The 25,545-nt window shown below is 42.6% G+C and overlaps 2 protein-coding genes across 2 annotated transcripts in view; both read right to left on the bottom strand.

Moving 5' to 3' along the window:
* The window catches only part of VASH2 (vasohibin 2), a 43,404-nt gene extending 40,296 nt beyond the window's left edge, over nt 1-3,108 (bottom strand). Inside the window, exons 1-3 of the mRNA XM_085300161.1 lie at nt 3,094-3,108; nt 2,842-2,971; nt 1,554-1,834 (exon numbers count right to left, since the gene is read on the bottom strand). Coding sequence (XP_085156287.1) covers nt 1,554-1,834; nt 2,842-2,971; nt 3,094-3,108 — 426 coding nt within the window. The remainder of the gene's footprint in view (nt 1-1,553; nt 1,835-2,841; nt 2,972-3,093) is intronic.
* A 7,226-nt stretch (nt 3,109-10,334) lies between these two features.
* Nucleotides 10,335-25,324, bottom strand: FLVCR1 (FLVCR choline and heme transporter 1). The gene is made up of 10 exons (XM_085300141.1): nt 24,577-25,324; nt 21,222-21,366; nt 19,991-20,131; nt 18,976-19,043; nt 18,616-18,719; nt 17,259-17,369; nt 16,053-16,158; nt 15,717-15,828; nt 14,961-15,028; nt 10,335-13,593 (listed from the first exon to the last, which is right to left on the bottom strand). Exons 1-10 carry the CDS (start codon nt 25,213-25,215, stop codon nt 13,528-13,530), a joined length of 1,560 nt encoding a protein of 519 aa, XP_085156267.1. The 5' UTR covers nt 25,216-25,324; the 3' UTR covers nt 10,335-13,527.
* Nucleotides 25,325-25,545: the final 221 nt, after the last annotated feature.

Genomic DNA, 25,545 nt, shown 5'->3' on the forward strand with positions numbered 1-25,545 from the left:
AGGGGGCGCGGAGGGAGCCCTGCACTGACCCGCCGTCGGAGGGGCGCCTCTGAGCCCCGCGGTGCGCCCCAGTCCCCGAGCACAGCACGTCCTGGCAGATCTGAGGCGTGGGCCAGGCGCTGAGCAGCTCCTAAAGTTCCCACCCGACCTTATTCCCACTCAGCTCCCCGTGCTGATACACGTCCCCATCACTTTCTGGACAAGGTTGTGAGTTTCCGAATAAAGCCTCGATCAAAACTGCCCTAAACAAACCTCCAGTTGGGTCAAGGCTTTCTGGTCTCTGGAGACCTCGGCCTCCTGCTTCACCTGCTCCGTTGCTGCAGACAGCTCACGGGACGGTGTGGAGGGGAGAGACTCCTCATTCACCCAGCACCTGTTCTCTTGCAGAGTATTTCCTGCTCTAACAGCAGGAGCAGYGGGTGCTGGACTCCTGGCCAGCCCCGTCGGTGGCCTTCCAGCACCGCCGCGGGCAGACACCTCCCCGCCTGGGCTCCCGTCACCACCATGCGGCTCCGCTTGCTGCCCCTTGTTTCCATGCCCTCACTCAGAAGGTTTTCTAGCTCTTTGTGTCAAGCAACAACAACCTCAACCCACTGCAGCTCCTAAGCCAGTGGTCGCTGCACATAACAAATAAATAATAACCTGAAAGATTTTGTTCCTGTCCCTGCCTACGCATTCATATTCTGCACCACTCTCTGATCTCCCCTGCTCCCAGCCAGGCTGCGTGTATATCTGTGCACCTGCTCAGGATCTACATCCATTGATTTTTATCTTTCACCATAAATAAATCTCTTCAGTGTCCTAACCTGCTTCATGAGGACTCTCGGGAATCGTGAGTGTATGTTTAGTTGCTAATCACTCTCCGCAGGAGCTGCCTTCACTTTGTGGATCCTACCAATGATCTTTGCCGTTGCATCCTGGCTGCGTGGCATGCCTGAAACTCCTCCAGAGGTTTAACGCACAGGAGGCCAGAGAGAGGCACTTTGATCAGCCAAAGTAAACCGACTGCTTCGGCTTACGCAGCTTGCTCAGTTTTAGGTTTCAGCCCAGGACATTTTGCTCTGGGGAGTTCTCTGAGCTGAACGTAGGGGCTCATATGCAATTTAGGGGAGAGGGAGAAGRGTCAGTGAGGGTTTAGTGCTGCTGCAAAGTCTTCACCTTTTCAGCCGTGGCCTGTACTTAACAAGTGACCATGCAAATGCCACAATTGGAGGGCAAACATGCTGGGGTGCAAGCCAGAAGGGTATGCTCACCCCCTGCGGGTTTTGGAGCAGACTCTCCCAGGAGAAGTGTGTTCCCTCCCTTGCTGGACTGCAGACATGTGCGTGCACCAGCAAGATGTACGAGTGCAGAGATGGGCTGCAGATGGGAACGGATGAAATGCAGAGGCCCAGAAAGGCTGCAGATGGCTGAAAGCCCAGAGGAGAGGGCTCCTGGGGAACACAGGAAGGCTCAGGCAAAGCAGTTTAGGGAAGGGGAGGCTGAGAAAGTCCACAGGCTTACTGGAGTAGAGCCAGGAGAAAGCTTTAAAGTCGTAGTGAGCTGGATCTCACAGCTAGCAGCACTGAGCAGGCAGTGACAGCCATGTGCAAGCAGCCTGGGGACACTCTGCATGTGCTGGAGCCTGCATCGCTGGGACTGCGCRGCAGAAAGTCATCATCAAAGAAGCTGATACATGAACTGTCAATCACATATGTCCCAGAGCCTTGTTCACTGTTGGAGCAAGCAGCCACGGCGAGGCTGCCACAGCCTTTGCTCARTGCTGCTCCACTGTCCAAAGCAGCTAGAAACCCTCCGACCACTCTCTCCTTTACCCACCCACTTTTTAACCACCCTGGAAGTGTGAAAAACAGAGTTATGTTATGTAGTTTACATCTCAAAGCCTTCTACGTTCATCGTGCCAGGGCATGCTCTGTCCAAGAGGGAAGGACAGGTAGGTAAGGGGCACAATGAGGTCAGGAGACCCTCAACYGCCTGCATGCCAGCCCATAGCAGCCATTTACAGAGCTCAAGCACCTTCCCACCAGGASTGAACAGAAAAGGCTATTACTGGCTCCTCCTTGGTGCCCAGGCTGAAGAGGGACAGGTAGTCCTCCAAGAGGCCAGCCAATGAGTCCAAGCTCAGCTGCAGGCTGGAGAGGCACGGCAGAAGTTAGCTGAGGTCCTGAAGCTAAAGATAACTGCAAAACAGAAGCCTAAGRGGACAAATTCGGGGTCCCCAAGCCCCTGTAACTAAGGGAAAACCTTAATTACCATCTTCCCAGCTACAGGTGAAGAGTAAAAATAGAATAATGGCTACACTAGTTTTGCCCAGTACCCTCTCCCCAGCACTGGCCATAGACAGAAGAGTAAGAACGGGGCAGGTATATGCAGCAAGCCCCCAATGCACTCTGCCTGTCTTCACCTCACGGGACCAGCTTTTTCTGATGYGGTACCTCTCAGCAGAGCTGCCCCCTTCCCCGCTCTGTTCACAGCTCTCCCTCCTCCATGCTGCCCTCAGGGGTGCACAGGGCCAGGCACCGCTCGGCTCCTCGTCCCCRAGGCGAGGGAGCCAGGCACGAGGCAGCAGCAAGGCGCTGGGGAGGAGCCGGGGGTGCAGGAYGAGAGCAGCGTGCTGAGGTCCCCACAGCGTGCTTTGCAGCCGGGGTGGCCCGTGCCACTCAAGGGTGGCCGTGTGCAACAAGGAGCTGGCAGAGGAGTGGAAGGAAGAGCTGGCCAYCTGGGCAACAGCGGGAGAGAAAAGTTTCTGGGTCCGTTTTCCCAAAGCAAACCTCCTTGCAGCTCTCAGGTGTCCATCTGTGAGATGGGCGGCCTAAAATCCCCTGCCACACAGGGACTGACAAACTCCTTTCACTAGCCTCGGGGAGGTGCTGTGGTGCAGGGCRTGCATGTACGAAGGAAAGTCATTAATACTGATCTTCAAAACCGGGGGAGGAGCCAGCAGCAATAAGTCCCAAAGATCCTCATAGTCCTAGAGAGCAAGAAACAAACAGATTGCCAAGGCACGTCAAATGGTTGAGCTCTCACTCCAAGCAGTAAAAAGAACCAGTATCTTGATTTCCAAAATCACAGGCRCATACTCAGCGTACGTACAAATTTGCACAGCATTTACGCCCATACAAATCAGGTGCCTGCCTGTGCAGGAGGCCTGCTGGCTGCCGGTGCGCTGCTTTGTGTGGCTGACCACAGCAGCTGCACGCACAGAGGCACGTATGGAAATAGCTTGCTGAAGTGCACGTGGACGTTCATTGCACGGCTGGGCCTTTCATCCCGAGACCCCGGGAGAACCCACAGCACCAGGAGTCAGTGCTGTCACCCGCTCCGTTGCAGGGCCACAGCCATGGCTTGTGCTCGCAGTGCCGGCTTCTTTGCATGGTCAAATGTTTTTCTTTGAGAAAAACAGGTGTGTGGCTGGATGCGATACTCCGGAGTGCAATACACTTTTTATTTGGAAATCCAGTCATTTTACATGGAGATACATTTCTAAAGCTAGCTCTGAATAATATTACTAACCTATGCTCTTATTCCTATGCAGTGCTTGCTGCTACCACAGCTGTTTTCTGGGTCAAAGGAACTAATTTCATCATAAAATCACGTAAGAGGGTTTTAACCTTCATTATTTTCAATTGCAGTATTCAAAAGGCCCTGCAGCGCAATTACAGAACCAACAGAGGGAAAATTAATGGCTCCTAATTGGAGCAYGGCAGCAAGGTGATATTAGCATTGGCAGTTTTTCCAAGAGAATTTCTTCTCCAAAGGTGTCACCTCAGCACCACCGCAGAGTCCCAGTAGCCCATTTCCCAGCCAATACCTCAGTGCGCACGACAAGAAATTCTGCCCCGCGATGTAGCAAAGCCTCGCCGCCCYGTAATATCTCACGTGCACGGAGGCAGATCGTTTATTTACTTATCTGGGATTATTTGGAAAGTTACTTCCTCCGTCACCCGCCGTTCCTAAGCGGCCAGTTTTGCTGGGGAGGTGCAGACATGGGAAGCGAGCAGAAGAGGGCTCCCGCAGCCTGGCCCCGGTGCAGCCGCGGCCGCGGGGGAGACCCTCAGCGGGGCCGGAGGGACGGCGGCCTCGTGGTTTTGCCGCGGAGCCCGGCGCGGTGCGAAGCGGGCCGCTGGTGCGATGAGCGCCCGGGAGGTCTCACGTGCTGAACGCGTTCCCTCGCCCCGATAACTGGCTGCTGTGAAATCCGCTGGTGTTTTCCGCTGCGCGGATGCTCTGCCAGCACGGCTCTAGTCCGCAGCCTCTCGTGAGAAGCTCCCAGGAGACTCCCCCCACCTCATCTGTGAGCAGATCCTTGCTAAAAGGAGTCTTGCAGTGAGCAGGAGTGCCGCGACCCGCTGCCCTGTGCTGCCCAGGGGACAAAAATGAAGTATTGGACGCAGAGGTGGAGCGGGACCGGCAGGGGCATTGCAGCAGAGAGGCCCCTGCGCTCCCACCGCTCGGCTGCCAGCTAATCACTGCTAAAGCCGAGTGATCTCAACAGAGCAAGAATTTCTCTTGGAAATTAGAAATCACAGTACGTCCAGAAAAGCAGCAACAGTCCAAAATATTTAATCCTAATAAGATGTTTCCGCTTTGCAGAAGGGAAGAGGAAAACACAGGTCCAGAAAAAGTCCCTAACATTGCATTACTGGTACGCAGCCACTATCCTGTCACTTGAAAAGACCGCTGTGACCTTGTTTGGCCCCTAAAAAGGAAATAAAATTTGTTTGTTCGGGGCTTTTGCCTAGACTGGAAGCTGGAACTAGATYTGGTTAGTAATGAAAGGAAAGGTTAAACTGTGATAAGGATGTAACCATGGTAATATGTTAATGGATGGTGGTGCAAGTTTGCAGCAGTCATTTGTTTAATGAGTAGGAACAATAACCTAATGTATAAATCAATGTGATCATAAAAGCCTGGGAAATAAATGCATCGAGTAGATTCTAAAAAAGGAAAGCTGTAAAAGGAACACTTAAGGGTGCGCTTCTTCAGCACCTTCCCCAAGATAACCCTCTGGAAACTATATCACACTGTTTATTTCACACTGGCCTAGCAGAAACATAGCTATCAAATGCTTTGATTTTAGCTGTAAAGAAAATCAGCAACTTATATTGACTTCTGCCTGAGTAAGTTTGGGGTCTCCTATAATAATTTTACTGCCACAAATCATAAACAAACCTACCTAAAATAATCACTGTTAAATGAGCTCCACTTGACCTCAGTTTAATCGCACAAGGAAGATTTCCAGCATAAAAACCTAAGTGCCAGGGAAAGCTTATAAATCAGGCCTCAACACCCTCCCCCCAAACTGTTCTGCACATTTTCTCCTTCCATCTCCCCGTGAAGTTCAGCATGTTCTACTTGGCCTGATCCTTTGCTGACAGCATCAYCACTGCCCTTCCTGCTCTGTGTCTGTTACAGTGACCTTGCTCTGATTTACAGCCAACAGCATCAGACRCAGCTGAAGCTGTTGTTTCTGAACGGTACAATGTTAGTGTCCCTATTAGCCTGCCCAACACTTCCAGTCATGTTCCAAGATTTCAGCCCCAAATATTCCTGTAGCTTAGGAAAGTATCTACCTGAATACAGTTTGCTGTGAAGGTCTTACTAGCCAGCATATCACATGAGTCTACCTCCACCRCAAGACCTGATTATAAAAACAAGGAAATACTAACTTAACCTTCCATAAATCTACCTGAAGCACTGCTAACTTCCTCTTCAATCTTAACTCAGAGTAAAGAGTTTATATTACTCAATATAACTACTATTTTGGAGGGGGTGGGTGGAGATGCATAATAAAAACACAGCTAACAAAGAAGGGCAACTGCTAAACTAGTGATCTGCAGCTCAGAAGCAGAATCTCATTTCAGCACTCCTCAACCATGTTGCAACCCTGTTATATGGGAGCTACAGGCGGCTGGCAACAAAGGTGAGAGTCAGGACTTAGCTCGATYGCAGGGTGAGCAGCTGTGTTTGAATACTGAGTTGTGCCGGCCTACATCAAAGGAGGAGTGCGCTGCGACAGAAACATTGCTTGCATAAGATTAGAAGCACAAACCTTAAGTGTTTGTGCTGTTTAAAAACTAATTTAAGCAGTGTAGTTCTGTTACAGGATACCCAAAGTGCTCCAGGAACTGTATCATGCTGGTTAGGAAACAATCTGAACAAAGTTTGTCCTTATTTATTAAAGTTCCTCAAACACATTGGCTCTCAAGGCAGTACTTTAAAGTACATTGAGAAAATGCTCAAGTTCAGCAATAGCACAAAAGTCTGAAAACGACAAACCCCTCACATTTAGGTGCTTTGAGAGATATGCAGAGAGGAATCCATGCTTTGGGGTCCTTAACACCATGGGAGAACAAAATATCACAGTACTGATGATTTTGTCAAGCAACTTTTGATCTATAGAGTCACTTCCAGCTTCCCTGAAAGTCACTGATCTGCACATTAAGATTCCTCCTCTCCAGTGAACGAGTGAACAGCAATGTAAACACGGCAGAGGAGCCCCTAGCTAAGAGCAAAGATCAAATGTTGTGCTCTGAACACAAATCCTCCTGCAATTTAAAAATGTAAAGCTCTTGACAGCTCACTGGAGCAGGTTGMCAGTGGAGGTTGTGGAGTCTCCTTCTCTGGAGAGAAAGCCCACCTGGATGCAACCCTGTCTAACCTGCTTGAGCAGGGAGGTTGGACTAGATGATCTCCAGAGGTCCCTTCCAACCTTACCCATTCTGTGATTCTGTGAAGGAATTATAATCATTTGGAGCAAAGGATTTTTCTCCAGTCATCTTCACAATTTGCTATCATGTGAATTATATTCATTTTCAGAGGTAACTAGCAAAGAAGCAGCTAGTTACCTAGCCTATAGAGAAGCCTGTAGAGCATTTTCTGACTTTGGAGCATGAACAAACATGTCACAAGTGTGATCATGCAAGTTGCAGAGTTCAGGAAGCACTGATAATGCTCTGTGTCCTCTTGACACATGCAGACGTCTCAAATTCAGTGAGCTTCACACATGAATTCACATATTCACATGGCTGAAGAGGTGAAGTACTCAGAAAAAGATCACACCCAGCACAGTTCTTTGCTTCCCGAAMGCCAATGGACCTCCAGCTCTCCAGCAACAGCCTGCCAGCCTTGGCTCCTCTGCCAAATTTCTGAACCTCTGAGGGCATTTCTGCCCTTTAAAAGCTCTTATGGAGCAGTGACAAAACAAGAAAGCATAGCATTTTTAGCCTTTAAGCCTTAGCCCTCTTTTGATTCATAATCTCTTTAAAAGAGTGCATCTTCCCCAAACCAGGGAGTCCAGATAGTAAAAATCTTACTTATAAATTTGAGAGCCAATTTATCACTGGCATTTGCATGCTGCATGGACTTACTGTAACTAATATCTGTGCAACAAGTCACATCCAGAGGCCCCTAGTGAATTTCTGTTGTTCTCTGGGAGCACAAAATATACTCACTTCAGTTCTGTGGAGCCAATTAATTCACCCTCACCCTAGCAGGACGRTGCTTCTTTGTTCAGCTCAGGATATAGGCTCCTAGGGGGTATAGGTTTGTTCAGAAGTAGGTGATGAATTATTCTGAGGAAATCAAGTTACCTTCCAATGAATTAATGGAGAAAAATGACATACACAGGCTTAGGCAGGGTGTTGTTACATTTTAGATTTCTTTTCCCCTTGGCATTAGTTGGACAGTTTAATTTACAATATAGTAGCTGTGCACACATCTGTGGTCCCTACTCTACCTTATCCAGACCAGTGATCAACAGAGGAGCAACCTTAGGATTCCTCCATTCAAGGAAAAAAAAAAATAAAACAAAGTTTCTGAGTTTCTGGTTCARCCCAGCACAGACTGGAAAAACTTCAGAAGTCTTGAATGCTTCTGTGGAATTTTTCCCAGCAACGTCCACAGTGCTTTAAGAACTGGGGTTAGAACTCCTGGCAGGTAACCCCTCCTCAGCCTGCTGTTCATCAAAGATCAGGGTTTAGTAATTCCTTACGACACTTTTGAGAGCAGAGAAGATTATAAAACTGAAATTCAATTTTGCTCCTGGAAGTCAGTTAAGAAACAAATATCAAAGCCATCTCTTAAGGCAAAAGTCAAATTCTCCATTCAGGAACACTTAGATTGAAAACTATCATTGCAAGATCCCATTCTCTCTCCGCATGTTTAATTTACTTACTTAAGCAAGACATTTCTTTCCAGCTGCTATGTCCAATAAAGCCAGTAATACTTTACTCAGCTGACTGAGTCTCACCTGAGACTCTTTTTCATGTAACTTTTGTAAGTCGCTTTTTCAGAAAGCACACACAATATAGCTAGAATACCAAGAGAGAAAAAAATGTAAGAAATTACTACACCAGTAATAAAACAGRCATCATAAATCAAAGTCAGTTACWGAAAAAGAGGGCTTCCAATTACATTTCCATTTTAAAATCAACTCACTAGGATGCATGTTCTGTGAAGCTGATAAATTCTGACCAGCTGAGCTGACATTCCACTAAATTTAAAGCAGCTGAGAGCATTTCTGGGCTCACCTGAGGATTATCAAGCAGACCTTTATTTTTTTTTTTTTTTTTAGCTGATTGTTTTCATGATACATATTCTTCAATCCACCCAGACTTCATAGCTTTTGTAGATCCTTGTTTCTGACATTTCTACAGCCTATAACACATGGCCACAATCTTAACAACGCCCCTTAGATACTATTTACAACTTCATTTAAGCACTGCAATAAGCAGAACCAGTTTATGGGAAAAACACTTTTCAACAAATGACCGCCTCAGAGAGGTGGGAAGAACACATTTCCAATGTACTTTCCATAGACTGGACCAGAAATTAAATGCTGTTGCTTTCTCTCTGCCTGTGCAACATCTTGTCCCCAATTCACTTGTAATGAACCACATCACCTCAGGTCCAATTCATTTCAAGAACATATGCAACGGTCAGGTCACCTCAGAATGAAATATGGAAATCAGTAACTTAGAGGCTAACTGTTGGCTATACCAGTTATTAAAGAAGTGTTCGACAGCCTCATTGATCAGTATCTATGCGTATGCATTGCCAGTACTTAGCCTTTTTTTTTTTTCACATATGAATGCTGAAGGACATTCACCAAAGTTCAGGATATTATTGTTTTGTCTTCTGTAAGATGCTGTTTAACTGAAGATCAATGTTGATTTTGAACATAGTCAGATGAGGCTGGCCTATTGTGCTGAAGTACAGCAGGGAGGAAATCCAGCAAGCTTCTGAGAAACCTTTTCAGCATAGGCAACAGCTGGATTGATGGGCACCTGTGCTTTTAACTCATGTGCAAACTGCACCACTTTCTAGCAAGAATAAAACTTGTTCATTTTGGATACATAGGGCCTCCCCTAGTTGTAGAAACAAAAAGGATTTTCCCTCCAGAACACCTTTGATTCATCATAGCCAGGACGGCTTCACATCTCCTGCTTACCCCATGAGGTTTCTAGTATTTCCCTTCAACAAAAACAGACCACCAAAGAATGAGCTTCACTGCAGTAGTAATTTGCTGTGGTTGTTCTTTCCAATTGTGGGAATGTTTAAATTACAACACTAACTGGGGATACAGCTTACAGCTTTCACAGGAACACTTTAACAGCAACATGCTCCTATAGTCCTGGCAGTAAAAAAAGGAGCTCATCTGAAAATTCAACTCTCTGTCCTGAACAACTTTGACCAGATGCTGGTGGTGTTCTACCAYAGGGGAGTGGAGGGCTTGCATTTCCCGTGCTCTGCAACACCTGCAGCCTCATTTTGTGGAGTCTCCAATATAAAAATAGCTCAGAGCCAATCACAATTTTGTGGAAAGGGGAAGTAAAAAACCTTTTTTTGAAGCAGGTTCCCCAAACTCACTCAGCTCCCAGCTCACATCCTGGGAATCAATGCTGAACGTTTGTTTGAGGACAAATGAAAGAATCYGTGCAGGGTGCTCACATGGGTCTGAAGACAACTCTGGTTTTACAAGCAAAAGTTGGGCCATAACTGAATGTTTTGCAATGTCTCACTTGTATTCTTTCTACCGAGTTGCTCTATCTCCTCTYCCCAGATAATCTCTCTAGAGCTGGCAGCTTTACTGCAACAGTATTTACACTACCCTTAAAGAGCTCATTTTTCAGATTGTTCTGCTTCAGGTGTTAGCAGCACTTTCTTTTCTTCAGAGACTTTTCCTCCTTTGCTTTGGAAAAGATCACTATGCTAAAGTGGTAAAGCTCAAATACTGAAGCTAATGCTTGAATTGCTCACGTTCACAAAATTTCTCTGTAAGCCCGTATGCTTGTGTATAATATACATAATACCACATATAGATGCAGTACACATACATATGCATGCATGTTTATTAATGACACAGTATATAATCCACATAAAAAATTTCCCTACAATAAATGACAACTTTTGAGAAAAAAAGATGGATCGTTTTCAGACCATCAGCTGTATCAGCAGCTATCAGAAATGGTAATTTTGTCTTCAGTCAAGTTACATTTTATACACAACACTAGGAACATATAATAATAAGGAATGATTCCCCCCACATAAACATGTAAGTACAATATTGCATGGAGAAAATACTTATACGAATTCTAAAACTTTCTTTCAAAACAATGAATGAGACACTAACAAAAATTACAGCTAAGATCTCTGCTGTCTTCATGAAGAGAATATACAAGCAGTAAATAACATGGGTCTTAGAAATAAATACACTTCTCAGAAAAATTTTTGTTCAGTTCATCCTATTTCATTCATTAATCTCACTTCTCTTAACAGACTTCAGACCACATAGTGATGGTGGGGAAGTCACATGGGATAAAATGATACCATTTAGCTTGTGGTCTACGAATCAACCATTAGTAGTATATAACGCTTAGGAAGGTGGTACATACAGGTATTGAAAAAGACAGCAACTGAAAAAGGTCACAAATTCCCATTCATGCAGGAAATCTCACAAATTCACAGAATGGAAAACTAAAGTAATAAATACTTATAGCTTGAACAATTTCATTTGGTTGTAAATGTACAAGTTAGTCCAAGGATTTTTCAAAAACCAAATTTTCACTAGGCAACACTGGATTGCTGCTCTGATTACACATTCCAGTGACAGTTTCAGAGACAGCAGAGTGTCCCGGGCATAAAACACGACCAAGAGGATGTAATTAAGAAAGCTCTATTATCCTGAATTTTTTTGTTATTTATTCTTCCCAGTTCTTCCCTTCTCTCAAAACACAACCATTCAGCAGTATAAGAGATGCTATAAAGGAGCTACAAAATAAATGCTATGAAGAACTTGAAGAAAACTTCCATTTACAGAAATTCCAGACTATGCTATCAGGCCTAAAATTTTCAAACCTAGCCAACAGAAACAAGCATTTTAAAAACATGTTAGGAATCCTAAATAAAAATGGTTTGTTCTTTATTTTGTTATTGGGCCTTGTATTTATATACTTTATCCTTGCTCGGAAATAGCTTTCAAAAAAACATATGCTCACAGGTTTCAAGCTTTCAAACTCCTTTGGGGGGATATTAAATCCAGGATGTAATTAAGCCTTCATTATTAGGAATATTTTCTTTTCAGGGGCCCAGCAGGCCTTCTAGAATGCCAAAAACCTTGCTTAGATCTTTTCCAGAGGGGAGCCAAGTAATTTGGCAGAACATAAAACACAAGGAGGCAGCAGGAATAGAGCATTTTTCAGTAATGAACTGAACACCAGAAGGAAGAAGTCAACTTCTTATAAACAACAAAGAAACTGGAAACCAGTAGTGGGGAGAGGAATTTTATTTTTTTTTTGGGGGGGGGGGGGGGGGGGGAGAATCAGTCTTAGAAGTTGAACAGTGTGTACCAGACATTTAGAGAGCAGTAGAATATTGTCAAAGACTTTCCACTGGACATTTAGGAAACACTTCTCCAAAACTGCAAAGCTAAATAAAGTCGTGCTAAAGGCTTGTACTCATGGAAATACATAGCAACCATGAGCCAGGAACACAATAACTGATTTACTAGATCTCCTCAGAGAAGAAAGATATAAATTGGCACACATTATTACAGTTTCTCCAAAGACAAAGCCACCCATAGTTAAAGGGCAGCTTCACAAATGTTGTTGGAACTTTCTTTCTTTCTTTCTTTTTGCAAAGAAATGTTTGCAGAAAGTCAGCTAACTCAAGTTTGACTTCTCAGCAATACAATAATGCTGAGGCCCTGGTATTACTATCAATTCTGTAATTGTGTAGACAGAGCACAACATTTTCAGAAGTAACTTTTCAGAAGTACTGCTGCATGAAACCCACATCCTAGTTTCAGATAAATGTAATAATACTAGGTGAATGTTAATGAAGTCTACTCCTTTTGTAGCTGAGATGCATGATATAAAAACAAATATTTCAGCAAAGTAAAGCACCACTGTTTTCTTTTCAGTCATCTTACAGCTTTAAACAAACTGTGACAGACAGGACATGATTTACTTCTAAGTTACCTGATGAGCACAAAAATTTCACAAGACATAGATGATACAATTCATGATGCAGACAAATAAATGCAAAACAGATAGAGCACATTTTCTGATACTCCACAAATACTCAGAGGAGTTTAAACATGCAAAAAGGAAATTCTTCAGCAGCACTAATTAAACTTAAGATGAGGCAAAGATCTTCTTTACAAAGTAAAGGCACCATCTCTTTGTAAACACATACTCCTCTCACTTAAACTGAGAAAGCACTCAAAATATTCTGTAGAGGCAATCTGAGTGGTAGCTTTCCATTGCCTATAAACACTTCATAGTAGAGTTATCAAAGGTCTTATTCCTTCTTTTGGTAAGAAATTCTTCAGTTTGTCTAGCAGGAAACTTTTTAGGTGTCCCCCAAAATGYTGTGATGAATCTATAAGAAAGTGTTCTCTTTTATACATGTTCTGGTATCTATCAAGAAGTTTCAAGGCAAAAGAAATGTCAGATGCCAGTATGAAATATTCATGATTGTAGTCATCTCTTATTTTCAGTATTGTGCTATAAACAAAGTTTCCCAGAATGAACAGTTATTTTACATTAGATACAGTAAAAAAAAAATTAAAAAACGGAAGTATTAATACCCTCCAGTTGTGCAGCTACCTACTCTCTGACTTTTCAATTGCACTAGGAAAATCTGAATAAGAAATTAACTAATTCTTAATTTCTTGGAAAAGAAAAACAGATTAAGTATTTCTGATATGATTGTAYTTTAGGATTCCAGATTCTTCCATGTGCACCCTGAATGTATGTTTCTCCCAGGAGTAGAAAGCATTCATACAGTTCTTTACTTGTGAARCTACAAAACTTGGAAACTGCTAGGATGAGCATTCCATATGAAGGTAAATCATTTGTCTCATTCAATATGAACTGGGCATCTTCACAGTTTCCACGGCACAAATATCATCAGTATCTCACAAACACATCTTAATACTCATATACATACAAATTCAGTGATTACACTAATTAGTATTGTTCAGTGTTCAGCCAAAATTGTGCGTTTCTAAGTCACCTTTCAGCCTCACAAAGCTGACTGAATTTTTAATGCAGTACAAGTTTCATGTTCTACAGGACTGTCAACTGGCACCTGTAAAATAAACAAACAAACAGGAGATAAGCAGTTATGTAGTGATATATTATTCCTACCCTCAGAATTCCTAGGTAATTATTGGATTAATTAGACTACGCTGGTATTCACGGACATCTAGTTGAGCCGGCACTTAACGAAAACCTTGTTTACCCTTCTCTCTACAATTAAAAGAAAAAGTAGAATGGAGTTTCTTGGCATTACTCTAAAATATGTATCTACTGCGTATAGATACTGATCCTCACATAGAGATTAACTTTTTTTTTTCTCTATTACATTTAAATATAGCAGAATCTTGGTGAGCAAGGTCTCAATCAAATTGTTATTGTACCTCACTAACGCAGGCAGCTCTCAATTATTTATAACGTTGAGGTGAGAGCTCCACACTTTTGTTTAAGCTGGTTAACATAAATAGTGTTGTGTGACATTAACCTAATTAACAAGGTGATAATGGAAAGAGAACAATCACAGACCACTGCCTACAGTCAGCATGTATGTCCCCAGGACAGCCCTGGCCCAAGCTGATAAAAAGAATGTAATATGGTGCGAACACCGCTGTACGCATTTCAGGTTCGCAGTAGCTCATAAGGCACCAGCTTGGAACTTTCTGAGCCTTCTGCAGACACTACCAGCATACAGCCTGATTGCAGATAGCCAGAAGCTGCTATATATGCAACACCCAAAGAATGATGTGATAGAGGATCTTACAACACTTGACTTCACAAAGCTGTTTTCATTATCTTGATCCAGATGGTCAAGAAATCTATGGGACTGAAAAAAGTTTCCAGTGTTACCTTTATTTCTAGTAGTGAGTGTGATAATATGGAAAAGCTGCTGAAAGATGGTGTTGGAATCTCCTGAACAGCAGAAAGTATAATGCTCACTTTCCCTTTAAATTTAGAGGGTGCTCAGCAGAATGGACCTATCATTTCATGGAATACAGTACAAAAATTGCAGCACAACCTTTATTCATTACACCCTGACTTGACTTAAAGAGATACCACTTTTTAATAAAATACATAGCGTGTAGCATGACCTTTTAACCCAGTACACAAAAATGCTTCACAATTTACAATGTTAACTGCAAATGTGAAAGAGCTAGATTCAAAAAATAAAACCAGAGATCAGTATTAGCACCTTAAAATTCAGAATAAATGAGAGCAAAAGGTCTTTTACATTTTTCATGGGAGCTAAGGGGAGAAAGAGATACCTGAGGGTAAGATCCCAGGTGACTTTGTTGTTCCGGTACATAAAGGAAACAGTTATATTATAGGTTCTTGGCTATTACTCTTTTGCTGTTAATATTATCGTGCCAATAGAAGCCAACAAGAACAATATAAAATAGAGGGAAAAGATTTAGTACTTACAGCTTTAATGTCCACATTCATAATCCCTGAATTCACATTGTGTCTTCGCAAATCTGATTTTATTAAGGCTGAAACAAAAACAAAGAAAGAATGATGACTCTTGACTTGGAAATGACATTCTTTTCAAGGAGAATGTTTGGTACAGCAAAAGCACACAGAAGCTGCTTTCAGCATATACTCAAAATTTCTGTATTCACTCTTACGCAGTTAGCACCAGTTGTCTTCTAATGAACAATCTGAACTTGCTCCTCACAAAGCAGATGCAGAAAATGACAATAAAAAATTTTAAATCATGAGTAGCTCAAGCAAAATTGGATGGTTTTACATATGCCAGTACTTAAGTGTGCTGAAAGTGTCAAGTGTCACTGGCACAATTTATGAATACATCAGCAATTCCTCATATTTGAAAAACTCCATACTGTCTGTATACATGTATTTGTTTACATTTACTACTCTACTCTGAAGACAGACATTTGCATCAAGACACTGCTTAAGAAATGCATCCAAACAGATGGTTGTCCACATATTAGCAACATCATCCTTAAAGCAAAGTGAATGCACAGCACGTATTTTTAAAATGAAAAAAATGAAAAATCCAATTACAAATAATTTTTGTTCTCAGCCCAGACAGGAAATCCATGCATTTAAACCCTCAATGTCTGAGATGTCTAGAAGTGTCACAGAACTTCACTATCTCAAAAAACTCCAAATGATTAGATAAGAGATAAATCATTACTTATATTTCTGACTAATTACCTGTTAAGATAATGCCCACAAACACCCAAGCACAAAGGAAGAGGTTTCCTGCACGAGGACTGTACACTGTTGTGAGCTTTCCTTGAACAAGGGTAAAGATAATTCCAAATATCTACAAACAAATAAGTCATTTCATCAATAACACACAGAAAACATTCACCATTTTATCTTGCAGAGTTTCAGACCACATCTTACAGAAAACAAACAAAACAAAAAATAAGAAAACTAGAGCAATACTGTAGGGACATCACAGCCAAACCTAAGACAGACTTCTTATATTCTAGCAGAGTGGTCTTACTGAATACTACATCACCTGAAGAAATTACATGATACAACCTGTGCTGATGCATTAAGGAGCCCTGATGAAGTGCCTTCAGACTCTGGGTATGTTATTTCCACAGCAAATTCAAACCCAAGAGGGAGATAGCCAGTCATAAAAAACCTGTCAAAGAAGAAAGTAAGAGGATGACAAGTGCGGCTTCCATCTAAGAAAATCAAAACATAAATACACGGTATTCTGAACTAGCTGTTATTCTGAACTAACTGTCAGCTTTCAAAACTTAATTCAGGATTCAGATCTTGAATTCAGCCCTGATTCAGAATGTGCTTTGTTCTGCCTCATTTCCCTGATCTCATCCCAAAAGTTCAACCATACATCTTTCTTCTGGGACAAATACATTTTAACATACTTGCCTGTTTCCCATAACTACCTGCATTCCTGTCCACACATATGAATCAACCTAACAATTCTACAAACCATTGCATAATTAAATGGAAGACATATGGGAACATCAGTCTTATCAATCTAAACATTCATGTTGGCATTCAAAAGAGACCATCAGTAGAGGAGGTGGCTGGACACTGGAATGGCAAGTAGAAGCTCCTCTGGAAGAAGCAGAGAAGACAGACAGATGTGAGGAAGGACGGGGCTCAATGCAGCTGAGGTTGGTTGGTTAGTTTTTGAAATGAAACTCACAGGACTTGCTTCTGTCAGCACCTTGCCTGCCCTATCTAGATAGGGCACTACTCCCTCATCACCTTTGGGGTGTTCTAGATCGTGAATCTTTCAGGACAGTGATACATTTTTTTCTGAACTGACAAATTACCAAACAGGTCACTTGGGCTAACAAAATACAAATTAACCAACATGCACAGAAGCCAGTCTTCCTAAATTTGCCCTGTTAGATTCTAGTCAAATGTCCACTGAAGACAAGATAGATTTAACTTTATTTCAGTGGACTTTTTGAATTAGAACCAAATTGGCCACATACAGACTTCTGTTTAGGTCAGTAAAAATTTTAAATAATATTCACTTTAGATTTATGTTAAATGAAATTTACGTTAGGTTTAAGTTGATGTAACAGAAGGTGAAACCTATTAAACTGTATCTGTACCATAAGATATAGATACATGTTGAAAATATGTAACCAGAATATACAGTAGATTCATTTAGTTAAAACAGCCATTAGCTTTTTACATTACTACAAATGTTGTTTGTAAGCAGAACTGCAGTAGGTCTTCCAGTCCTTTTTAATTACTTACCCAAGTACTCCTCCAGTCACAAACACTACTATAAGGTATCCAAGATCCAGGGTGAAAGTAAATACCACCATCCCAATAAAAGAGAGAATGTAAACAATCAAAGTAGTTTGCCTGCAACCCAAAAAGAAAAATATATACACATTGTTAACATAAGATCATGGCACATTGCTGAAGCATGGCAAAGCCATACAAACATTATTTATCTCTTTGTAACTGACATTCTGCAGTTGTGATATTCGCTTCATGTAATTCTGACTCAAACATATCATGCATTTCCATGAAAACATACCCCTTCCCTAACTCCTTATTCCCTTAGTTCAATGGATGTTTCACTCAAGACAAAGAGAAATTCTCAGACTCTTAAAGTACGATCACTTCAGATACTATTACCCCAAGGTTATTTTAGTTCTCCACTATGCTGTGCATCTCAGCCATCCTGCAGCACAGGCTATTATACAAAAACCAAAAGATCAGCAGTCAAATCAAACATTAATAGTGCTAAAAGTTAGCATAAGAGGCAAGTCAAACAAATCTCATTTGGATGTTTTATTTATATTAAATCTGGAATAACGGTTGTCCTCCAAAAAAGTAAAACACATGTATATGTGTTTTTACTTACAAATAAGTCAAACCACATCAGAAGCGAGGCCAATCTAGCATTAACATGCATTAGGTTCCTAGAGGCCTTGCGCATAATCGACTATGAGTCACTAGGAGAGAAATTTTCCCAGAACTCATCCTTGTGTTACAGCAAGCAGCATACTGGAGCACTGCCCACTTCTGGGGGCACCACACCATGGATGAACTACCCTGGAGCTCCTAGCCCAAAACAGAGTTCTGCTCCATTGACATCCATCCCTTGAATTAAAACAAGTGTTAGGCTTATTAAAAGGCCCAGGAAGAGTACCAAAAATGAGCATCCATTAATTGTCCGTTTCACAAAAACAACAACAACAAAAAAATGCAGAGAACATAGAGTATGTTTTGAGCCTTTATGTATCCCCTGGATAAGGAGACAATCAGGTCAAGTGGCCACCTTACATAGGGCATACAAGGCTTTTCTTGTTAGCATTATACTCCCTGCAGGGCCAGGAGTAGATGGAAAGCCCCTTCAGCTCTTTGTGTTTTTCACAGTACATCCTCTCTCATTTCTTTTGGCCAAGAACCAACATGAGAGTCATGAGAGTCTCACGCTCTGGCTGCAGCCTCAAAAACTTGCTTCTGTCAAGGCTGCTAAAAGATCAGGGACTTACTGCCTTTTATCATCAGTCCACTTCTTTCCTTACATTACAGTATTTTTCTAACACAATGGCACTTTTTCCTACCCTTAACCCCATACATGCCTATCCACACTTACTTGTATGTTTTAGTGTAATCCAGCCACAAACCACAAATAATCGAACCCACCATTCCTGCCACCACCAGTGTCAAGCCAATTCTCCCAGCGTTCACTTCTTCTCCCTTTCAACAAATATTTATATAGTGCTCATTAATAACTTGCTTCCACTCACAGTCAAGTTCAGACCTCTCGGTAGTCACAAGCACAAATAAACATTCCTATGACTCCACAGCTGTATGATGCAAGATGCAATAAACCATACAGGGATATAAAGGAAACCTAATGTCTGAGCACACACAGCACCTAAGTAATAAAACACAGTAACTCCGCAAATGTACAGTTAAAAAAAAAAAAAGTAAGAAGATTCAAGAAACTTACCTCATAATAAGTTACTATCATCTGGTTTAATAAAGTGGAGACAGAATAAAATGCCCCAGTCATAATACCTACAAAACCARAAGAAGATGATTCAACATCATTCAACACGTGTCAGGTAGAATTTACATTTGCATTATAAATATTTCCCACTAGATACTTCTGCAGTAAAACACTGCTTGCCTGGATTGTCTTAGATTTTTCCAATCCCAGTATCCTATCCCTACAATCTGTCAAAGGGCAGCGTGAAAAGTATTATTGGCTACTGAGAAGAATTAAATTATATCCCTAAAGCTCTCATATTCACTACCTCTGAAATTGAGAACTTGAMTTAAATCGCTCATACTGCAATTACTTCTAACAGTAAGGCAAAATAACTTATGAATCTTTTTTTCTGAGTAGAAGGTACAAAGGCTATTTCTCTTTTTCCCCCCTAGATTTACTTCTGACATAAAACGTCTTCATATGCACATTTAGTTTCACTGTATAACCCCTTCTCAAATCTGAGGAAGACTGGCATATCTTTCGCAGCCCTAGAGACAAGCAATCACCAGAAAAAACAAACAAACAAACAAACAAAAAACTTTCTTCAGTAAGTCCTCTTCTTACTTAGTAGGTCCTGTGTTACATTAAGTGACATCAGTTCACTCACCATGAGTCTTCTGCTTCATTTAGCAGCTAAGATACACAGATCAAATTTCAAATTTTAGACACAGCTACACTTCAGTCATTTCTGGTCTAGCCATGCAGATTCGCTACCACAAAGAGTTAGTGTTCTGATATTTAAGAGTGAAGTCGGGGGCAAMACTTTCTATCTACTAGGTAAAATCTCTTCTCTAGACCTATAAACGATACTTCAGATGCTGCTGCGTTTTCCACTACAGGCTGCTAAGTTAGTAACAAAGTTAAAAATAAATAAAAATAAAAAAGCCACACACAMAAAACAACTAAAACCCAACATGCTTTAGACACATACTTGGATTATGCCACCAGACTACAGCCAGACTTCACCACTTACCATAACTGATCAGCAGAAGTACAAATGGAATATTTTTGAATAAGTTAATAATTGACTGCTTATAAGAATAATCCTCAGGAGGCATAGCTTGAAGGACTGCTTGAGAATGACTAGGAGGGTATTTGGGCTTTTCTTCAAACACTGGGAAAAATAAAAAAGAAAGATTTTGGTTTGTCTTTACCAGACTAATGCATTTTCTTTTGAAACGCAAAGTGTTTTAGTTTGACAGATTTCTTAAGACAGACTTGTGGTTTTTAACACTTTTATAAAAACATTCTAGATTTTCTCAGCAGAAAATCAAGTCACAGCCAGTAACTTTGCTTCACCAGCAAAGCATCCAGAATTTAGGCTACCTCTGTATCTGAATTATGAGAACAACAGAAGAAATTTACATTATAGCATAATGTCCTTCTGGCTAGTAGCCAAAAACTAAGTGAACTGCACACCCTGAGAGAGGTTGTTCCATGTGAAGCATGACAAAGATGGTAAATTGGTTGTCTCTTACCCTGACACAACAGGTAAGTGAACACAAGTAAACCTGAGACAATGTAACCTCAGTTATAGGCAAAAATAAAAATGTATCAACTTCTATCTCTTGTCTTCTAATGTGTTCTTGTACTTTGAAGTTAAAGGTTATGGTCCTCTTGGTAAAATCCCTCTGCATCCCTCTTAGATGTGAAAGCTCTCTGGTTAAGGTATTCAGAGAAATAATTTTCCCCAAAATTTCCTTAGAAGATAAGCAAGAGCCAAACCCACTAATCATATCACCTAGTCGTTTTTTAAATATTTAATTTTCTTTCCAAAGGGGAAATCATTAGGATGATTTCTTTCTTTAATTCAGTCACTGAAATTAATCTATCTTACATAAGTGAGCATGTTTTTGGAGTAAAACTGTGACAGACTTCTGTAAGGGAAAAAAAAAAGAAGAAGAAGAAAGAAAAGACATCAACGACTTAGAATTTCCTAAATGTTTAAAAGTTTTCTTGAGTGTATTCAAAGTCACAACAGGACTGTTSTTCTCACACAGGCACAAATATAGACCATCCAGTATATCTGACTAGTTCACCACAAGTTCATCACTAAAGCACCATACCTTCTTGACATGCTACAGAGAAAGCCTGAAGATACCAGACAACTAACTATGAAGCTAATTTTGGTTGCCTAAAGCAAGATGGTCTAAGTATTCCTTATAATCACCATACTCGTGATATTTTAAGAATGGATTACGTACCAACTCCTGTTAAGAAGAACAGGAGTGTGGATACTATTGCTGTTCCATAGAACATGATGCTTATATTATGTGCCGTTAGATCAGTATCATCAGGTGTATTTGGAACCAGAACAGGTGGTAACAAAAAGCCAATTGCAGTGCCAAGCTGTAAAACAAGAAAAGATAACCAAGTATTATTTTCCTAAGAATATAAATCAACAAAAGCAAAGAGCCTCACCACATATAATTCAGAATTTATGCTGTAATCACCATTGACAAAAATTATGAAGGAAAAGTGCTCCTTTAGTAGACTAGTTACAAACCATTTGCTCTTATTGACATTTCACAATCGGGTTTTCAACAGCCCTGGTTTTTATTTTTTCATTTCTAGATCAAACTGCAATAATATCTTTAGCATGCAGCACATTTAACTAAGCACTAAGGAAGTTCCTTTTGCAAAAGAGTATTTTCACAGGAGAATATTATGCATGCACATTAACTTGTATCAGTCACTCTGTGAGCAAAGGACTAAAAAATGAGACAGAAGACTAGTTACTCCTGTAGAAATTCTCTTCTCTTTTTTTTCCATCAGAATCCTGCATCTGACATCACAACCCTGCCATTACTGAAATGAAGACCAATGTGCAAGGCAAACTGCAGAACTGATCAGGCAAAGAAGTGCAAGAGAAAAATAAGTATCTTCATTAAAAAAATTAAAAAAAAAGAAACCTGCAACTTCAATTATTGCTAAGGAAAGAAAGAAGAATTATTTTAAAAAAAAAAAAAAGAAGTGGGTTTGTATTTGGAGTCAATTCCAACGTAGCAAGAGACAGCACTAAAAAAGACAAAAAAAAGGGGGAGGGCACTGAAATTTTGGCTCCACGTATAAAGCATTTGAAAATGTCAAGGAACAACAGTCTAACTTCTCTCCAATTTATCTCTGCTTTTCCTTCAAAAATAAGCTGCATTTTTAAATGTCAAAACAGTTTTTTATACTAGAAAATATACATCTATTTCAGGTATGTTTTCCAGAAAAAATAATAATAAAAAAAAACTATTAAAAGCAGCAAACTCAGTACTCAAGAAGTGTTTAAACTGGAGGTGTGCCAGTAAGTTTACAAAGTAATCTCTGTGCCTTATCAAATTTTTGTTACTTTTTTCACTGGCCATCACATTGACCCAGTATAAGTGCTCACCTGAAGACTTAATTTCTTTTTATCCTCCCCCTTCAGTATGTGAACCTTACAAACATCACGAACTGAATACACAATTATTCCTTTTCTTCAGGAATATTTTTCTCCATGTGACTCAGTATAGTACCAACAATATTCCAAGAAAGTCAGGTAATACCATTTTCACTTTTTGTGTATGAAAAGCTGAAGCACAGGAGTTAAGATCAGAAGGATCAAGAATTCCAGTAAGTCTGGTGTGCCTAATTTGAGATGCTAAACATTTTTAAAAATCAGTCATGACAGCCCTTGACAGGTGCATTTCCTAACGATTCTTATTTCAGCTGCAAATGATCAGCACTTCAAGTGACAATGGGTGTCATTTGATTTTTCATAACTATTCTATCCCTCCTGTCTGCAATCCAGAGCCCTGTTTGCTATAGCTTCAAAGTTATGCAAAATATCAGGGTATACTATGCAGACCAACAGCCTCATTCATTGCAACAATCCGATTCTGTAATACAGCTCACCTTGTGCAATTAGACAAGCACAACAAGACATGCAATTGAGGTCTGTATCATAACGCATATGCAGAAGGCAGCTGCACTAGGTTATACAGACAACATTAACTGTAGCAGGTTTTTAATTTTCAAGTATCTAATTTGCCATCTTATTCTTTCAATCTAGAATTTGAGGTTTTTTTTTTTAAGAAAGCAAAAATTAAAAACAGAAAAATCCTATTGCTTAACACTGTATCAATTTCCACAGGTCATAAGCAAGACAAGGATCTTAAGACCTGTATAGAGCACAAGCTCTACAGCTTGAGTTAATGGAGGACTGGACTGACTAGCTGCAGAATAAGTCATTATCGTCTGTGCAGAACAACTGCCAGAGAAGGATAAAAACCCACTTTCTCATTGTGCTTCCCAGATGTTTACTAGGTGGCAGAGGACCATCGAGTACTTTGGTGCTCTAAGATCAGTCCTCGCCTCTGCAGGGGAATGTGCTCCAGTAAGTAACTAAGTTATTGCATTCACACCTCTGCTACTGGCTTTCTTGTCCATCTTTCTCTTGCTTTCCATCCTCTCAGCTCCTGAGCTCTTCCTCTTTTCCTTCACCAGTTCATCTCCCAGATCTCAGCATCAGAAGAGAGCATCAGTCTCAGACACCCAGTTTCCTCCTCAGCTGGGAGAGCTGTGGGCACTGTGCAGCAGAATTGAGACCACAGCAGCTCTTTCCTTGCTACTGGGAGGACTGCTGCCTGTCACAATGAAGCACATGTGGACAATTTAGCTGCCAAAGGAATCTTTAGCCTAACTCTGAGAACCAGGTGCTAGATTTTTGCTGATCTGCTAAAGAAAAAAAAGAGTCTAAGACAGTTGGTTTGTCTGTTGGAGATTTCATCCCAAAAAAGAACTGTTTTGAAAAATGCTGGAAAATTGTAAACAGACATGTAGAAAATTAAAAAGCAATCCTAATGGTAAATATATACCACTGCAACCCTAATAATCCAAAAAGAAACATATATCATTAGAATCACAAGAGGATAAACAAAACCTCTGTTAGCTTAATCAAATTGTACCTAGGGCCTCAGCCTGCACCGGAGAACCTGACAGGAATTTTACTGATTTGTTGCCACAGGAAAGCAGGGCCTGTGGCAGTGGATGAGAATAGGTTATTGGAGGGAAGGGAGGGAGAAGGGGAAAAAAAAAAAAAAAAAAAAAAAAAAAGCATCTTATCTTTGCCCAGCCTTTCCACTACATCTGTCCCACCTTTGAAGAAATCTGTGACTGGACTCAGCTATCAGCTCCCCAAGCAAATTACCAGACCATTACAGAAAAACTTCATGAGTCAACAGAGCTGACTCAGTCTAGTGGTGCTCAGTGATTTAAGGCCACCATTAAAAATAAAGAAAATACAAAAACAGCACGTGGAAGGTAGCTGATTCAACTTTATCAACACACAGCCTCCCGCGAAACATCACCCGCGCACCCGCCCATCACYGCTGCCTCTGGCCCCCTCGCCCAGCGTCTCCCCCGGCAGCGATGCCGCCCCCAGCCCGTTCTTTGCGCGGCGCCTTCCCCCCCACCCCAGCCCAACCCGGGGCCTGATTTCCAAACAGCCAACGGCCGCCCCAACGGCCGCCCCAACGGCCGCGGGCGGCGGGGGGGCACGGGGGTGTCCGAGGCGCCGCCGCCCGCCCCTACCTGGTTGCCGAGCACGGCCACGGCGCAGGCCGTGGACACCTCGGCGGGCCCGAACCAGACGGCGGCGACGCGCGAGGGCAGCCCCAGGATGAAGACCTGCGCCACGGCGCACACGCCCTGCGCCGCCACGGTGACGGCGTAGCGGCCCGGCGCCATGCTGGCGCACTTGAGCCAGGCGCCGAGCGCGTTGAGGCCGGCGCCCAGGAGCGCCGTGAGGCGCAGCCCCCGCGCGTCCAGCAGCCAGGTGGCGGGCAGGATCAGCGGCACGTAGGCCACCATGTAGACCATGGAGAGCCAGTCTATGTGCGCGAAGGAGACGCGRTAGAAGCGCATGAAGACGTTGCTGAGGATGCTGTACTGGATCCACTGGAAGGCGTTGACCAGCGAGTAGCAGCTGAACACGGCGAGCACCGCCAGCCGCCGCCGGGAGAGGCGCGTCTCCGCCCGCCCGCCGCCCGCCCGCAGCATGGCCTCGGCCTCCGCCGCCCGCCCGCCGCTCTGCGCCGCGCATCCTCCGCCGTTGGCCGCCTCCTTGCCGGGGAGCAGCCCGTTGTGCGGCAGGGCGGGCTCCGCGGCGCCCAGCATCTCCGCTCTCTCGCCCTCCGCCTCCTCCTCTGCCCCATCCCCGGACTCCACCATGTCGGCCGTCTCCCCGCCCAGCTTGGTGCCGGCGAGCGCGCTCGCTCCGCGCCTCTGCCTCCGCTCGCCTCCCGCCAAGGTCGCCGGCACCGCACCGCACCGCTCTGCCCGGCGCCCGCCCCCTTCCGCCGGGCGGGAGCGGCAGCGCCGCCGCCCTGGGGGCGGGCTCGCCCGCCTGCGCGCCCACTGCGCCGCTGCGCCGGCGGCGCGGCAGCGTATCGCGGTGCTTTCCGAAAAGAGCGGGCCTTGCTGCGGCCAGGTGCGGAGCGGCGTTTCCAAGTGCGTCACTGGAAAGCTGCCGGCCGAAGGGTTTTGTAAATACAGTCTTTA

Source organism: Rhea americana, unplaced genomic scaffold (assembly GCF_003343005.1).
Source record: "Rhea americana isolate MKP2758 unplaced genomic scaffold, rheAme1 scaffold_160, whole genome shotgun sequence".
NCBI classification, from domain to species: domain Eukaryota; kingdom Metazoa; phylum Chordata; class Aves; order Rheiformes; family Rheidae; genus Rhea; species Rhea americana.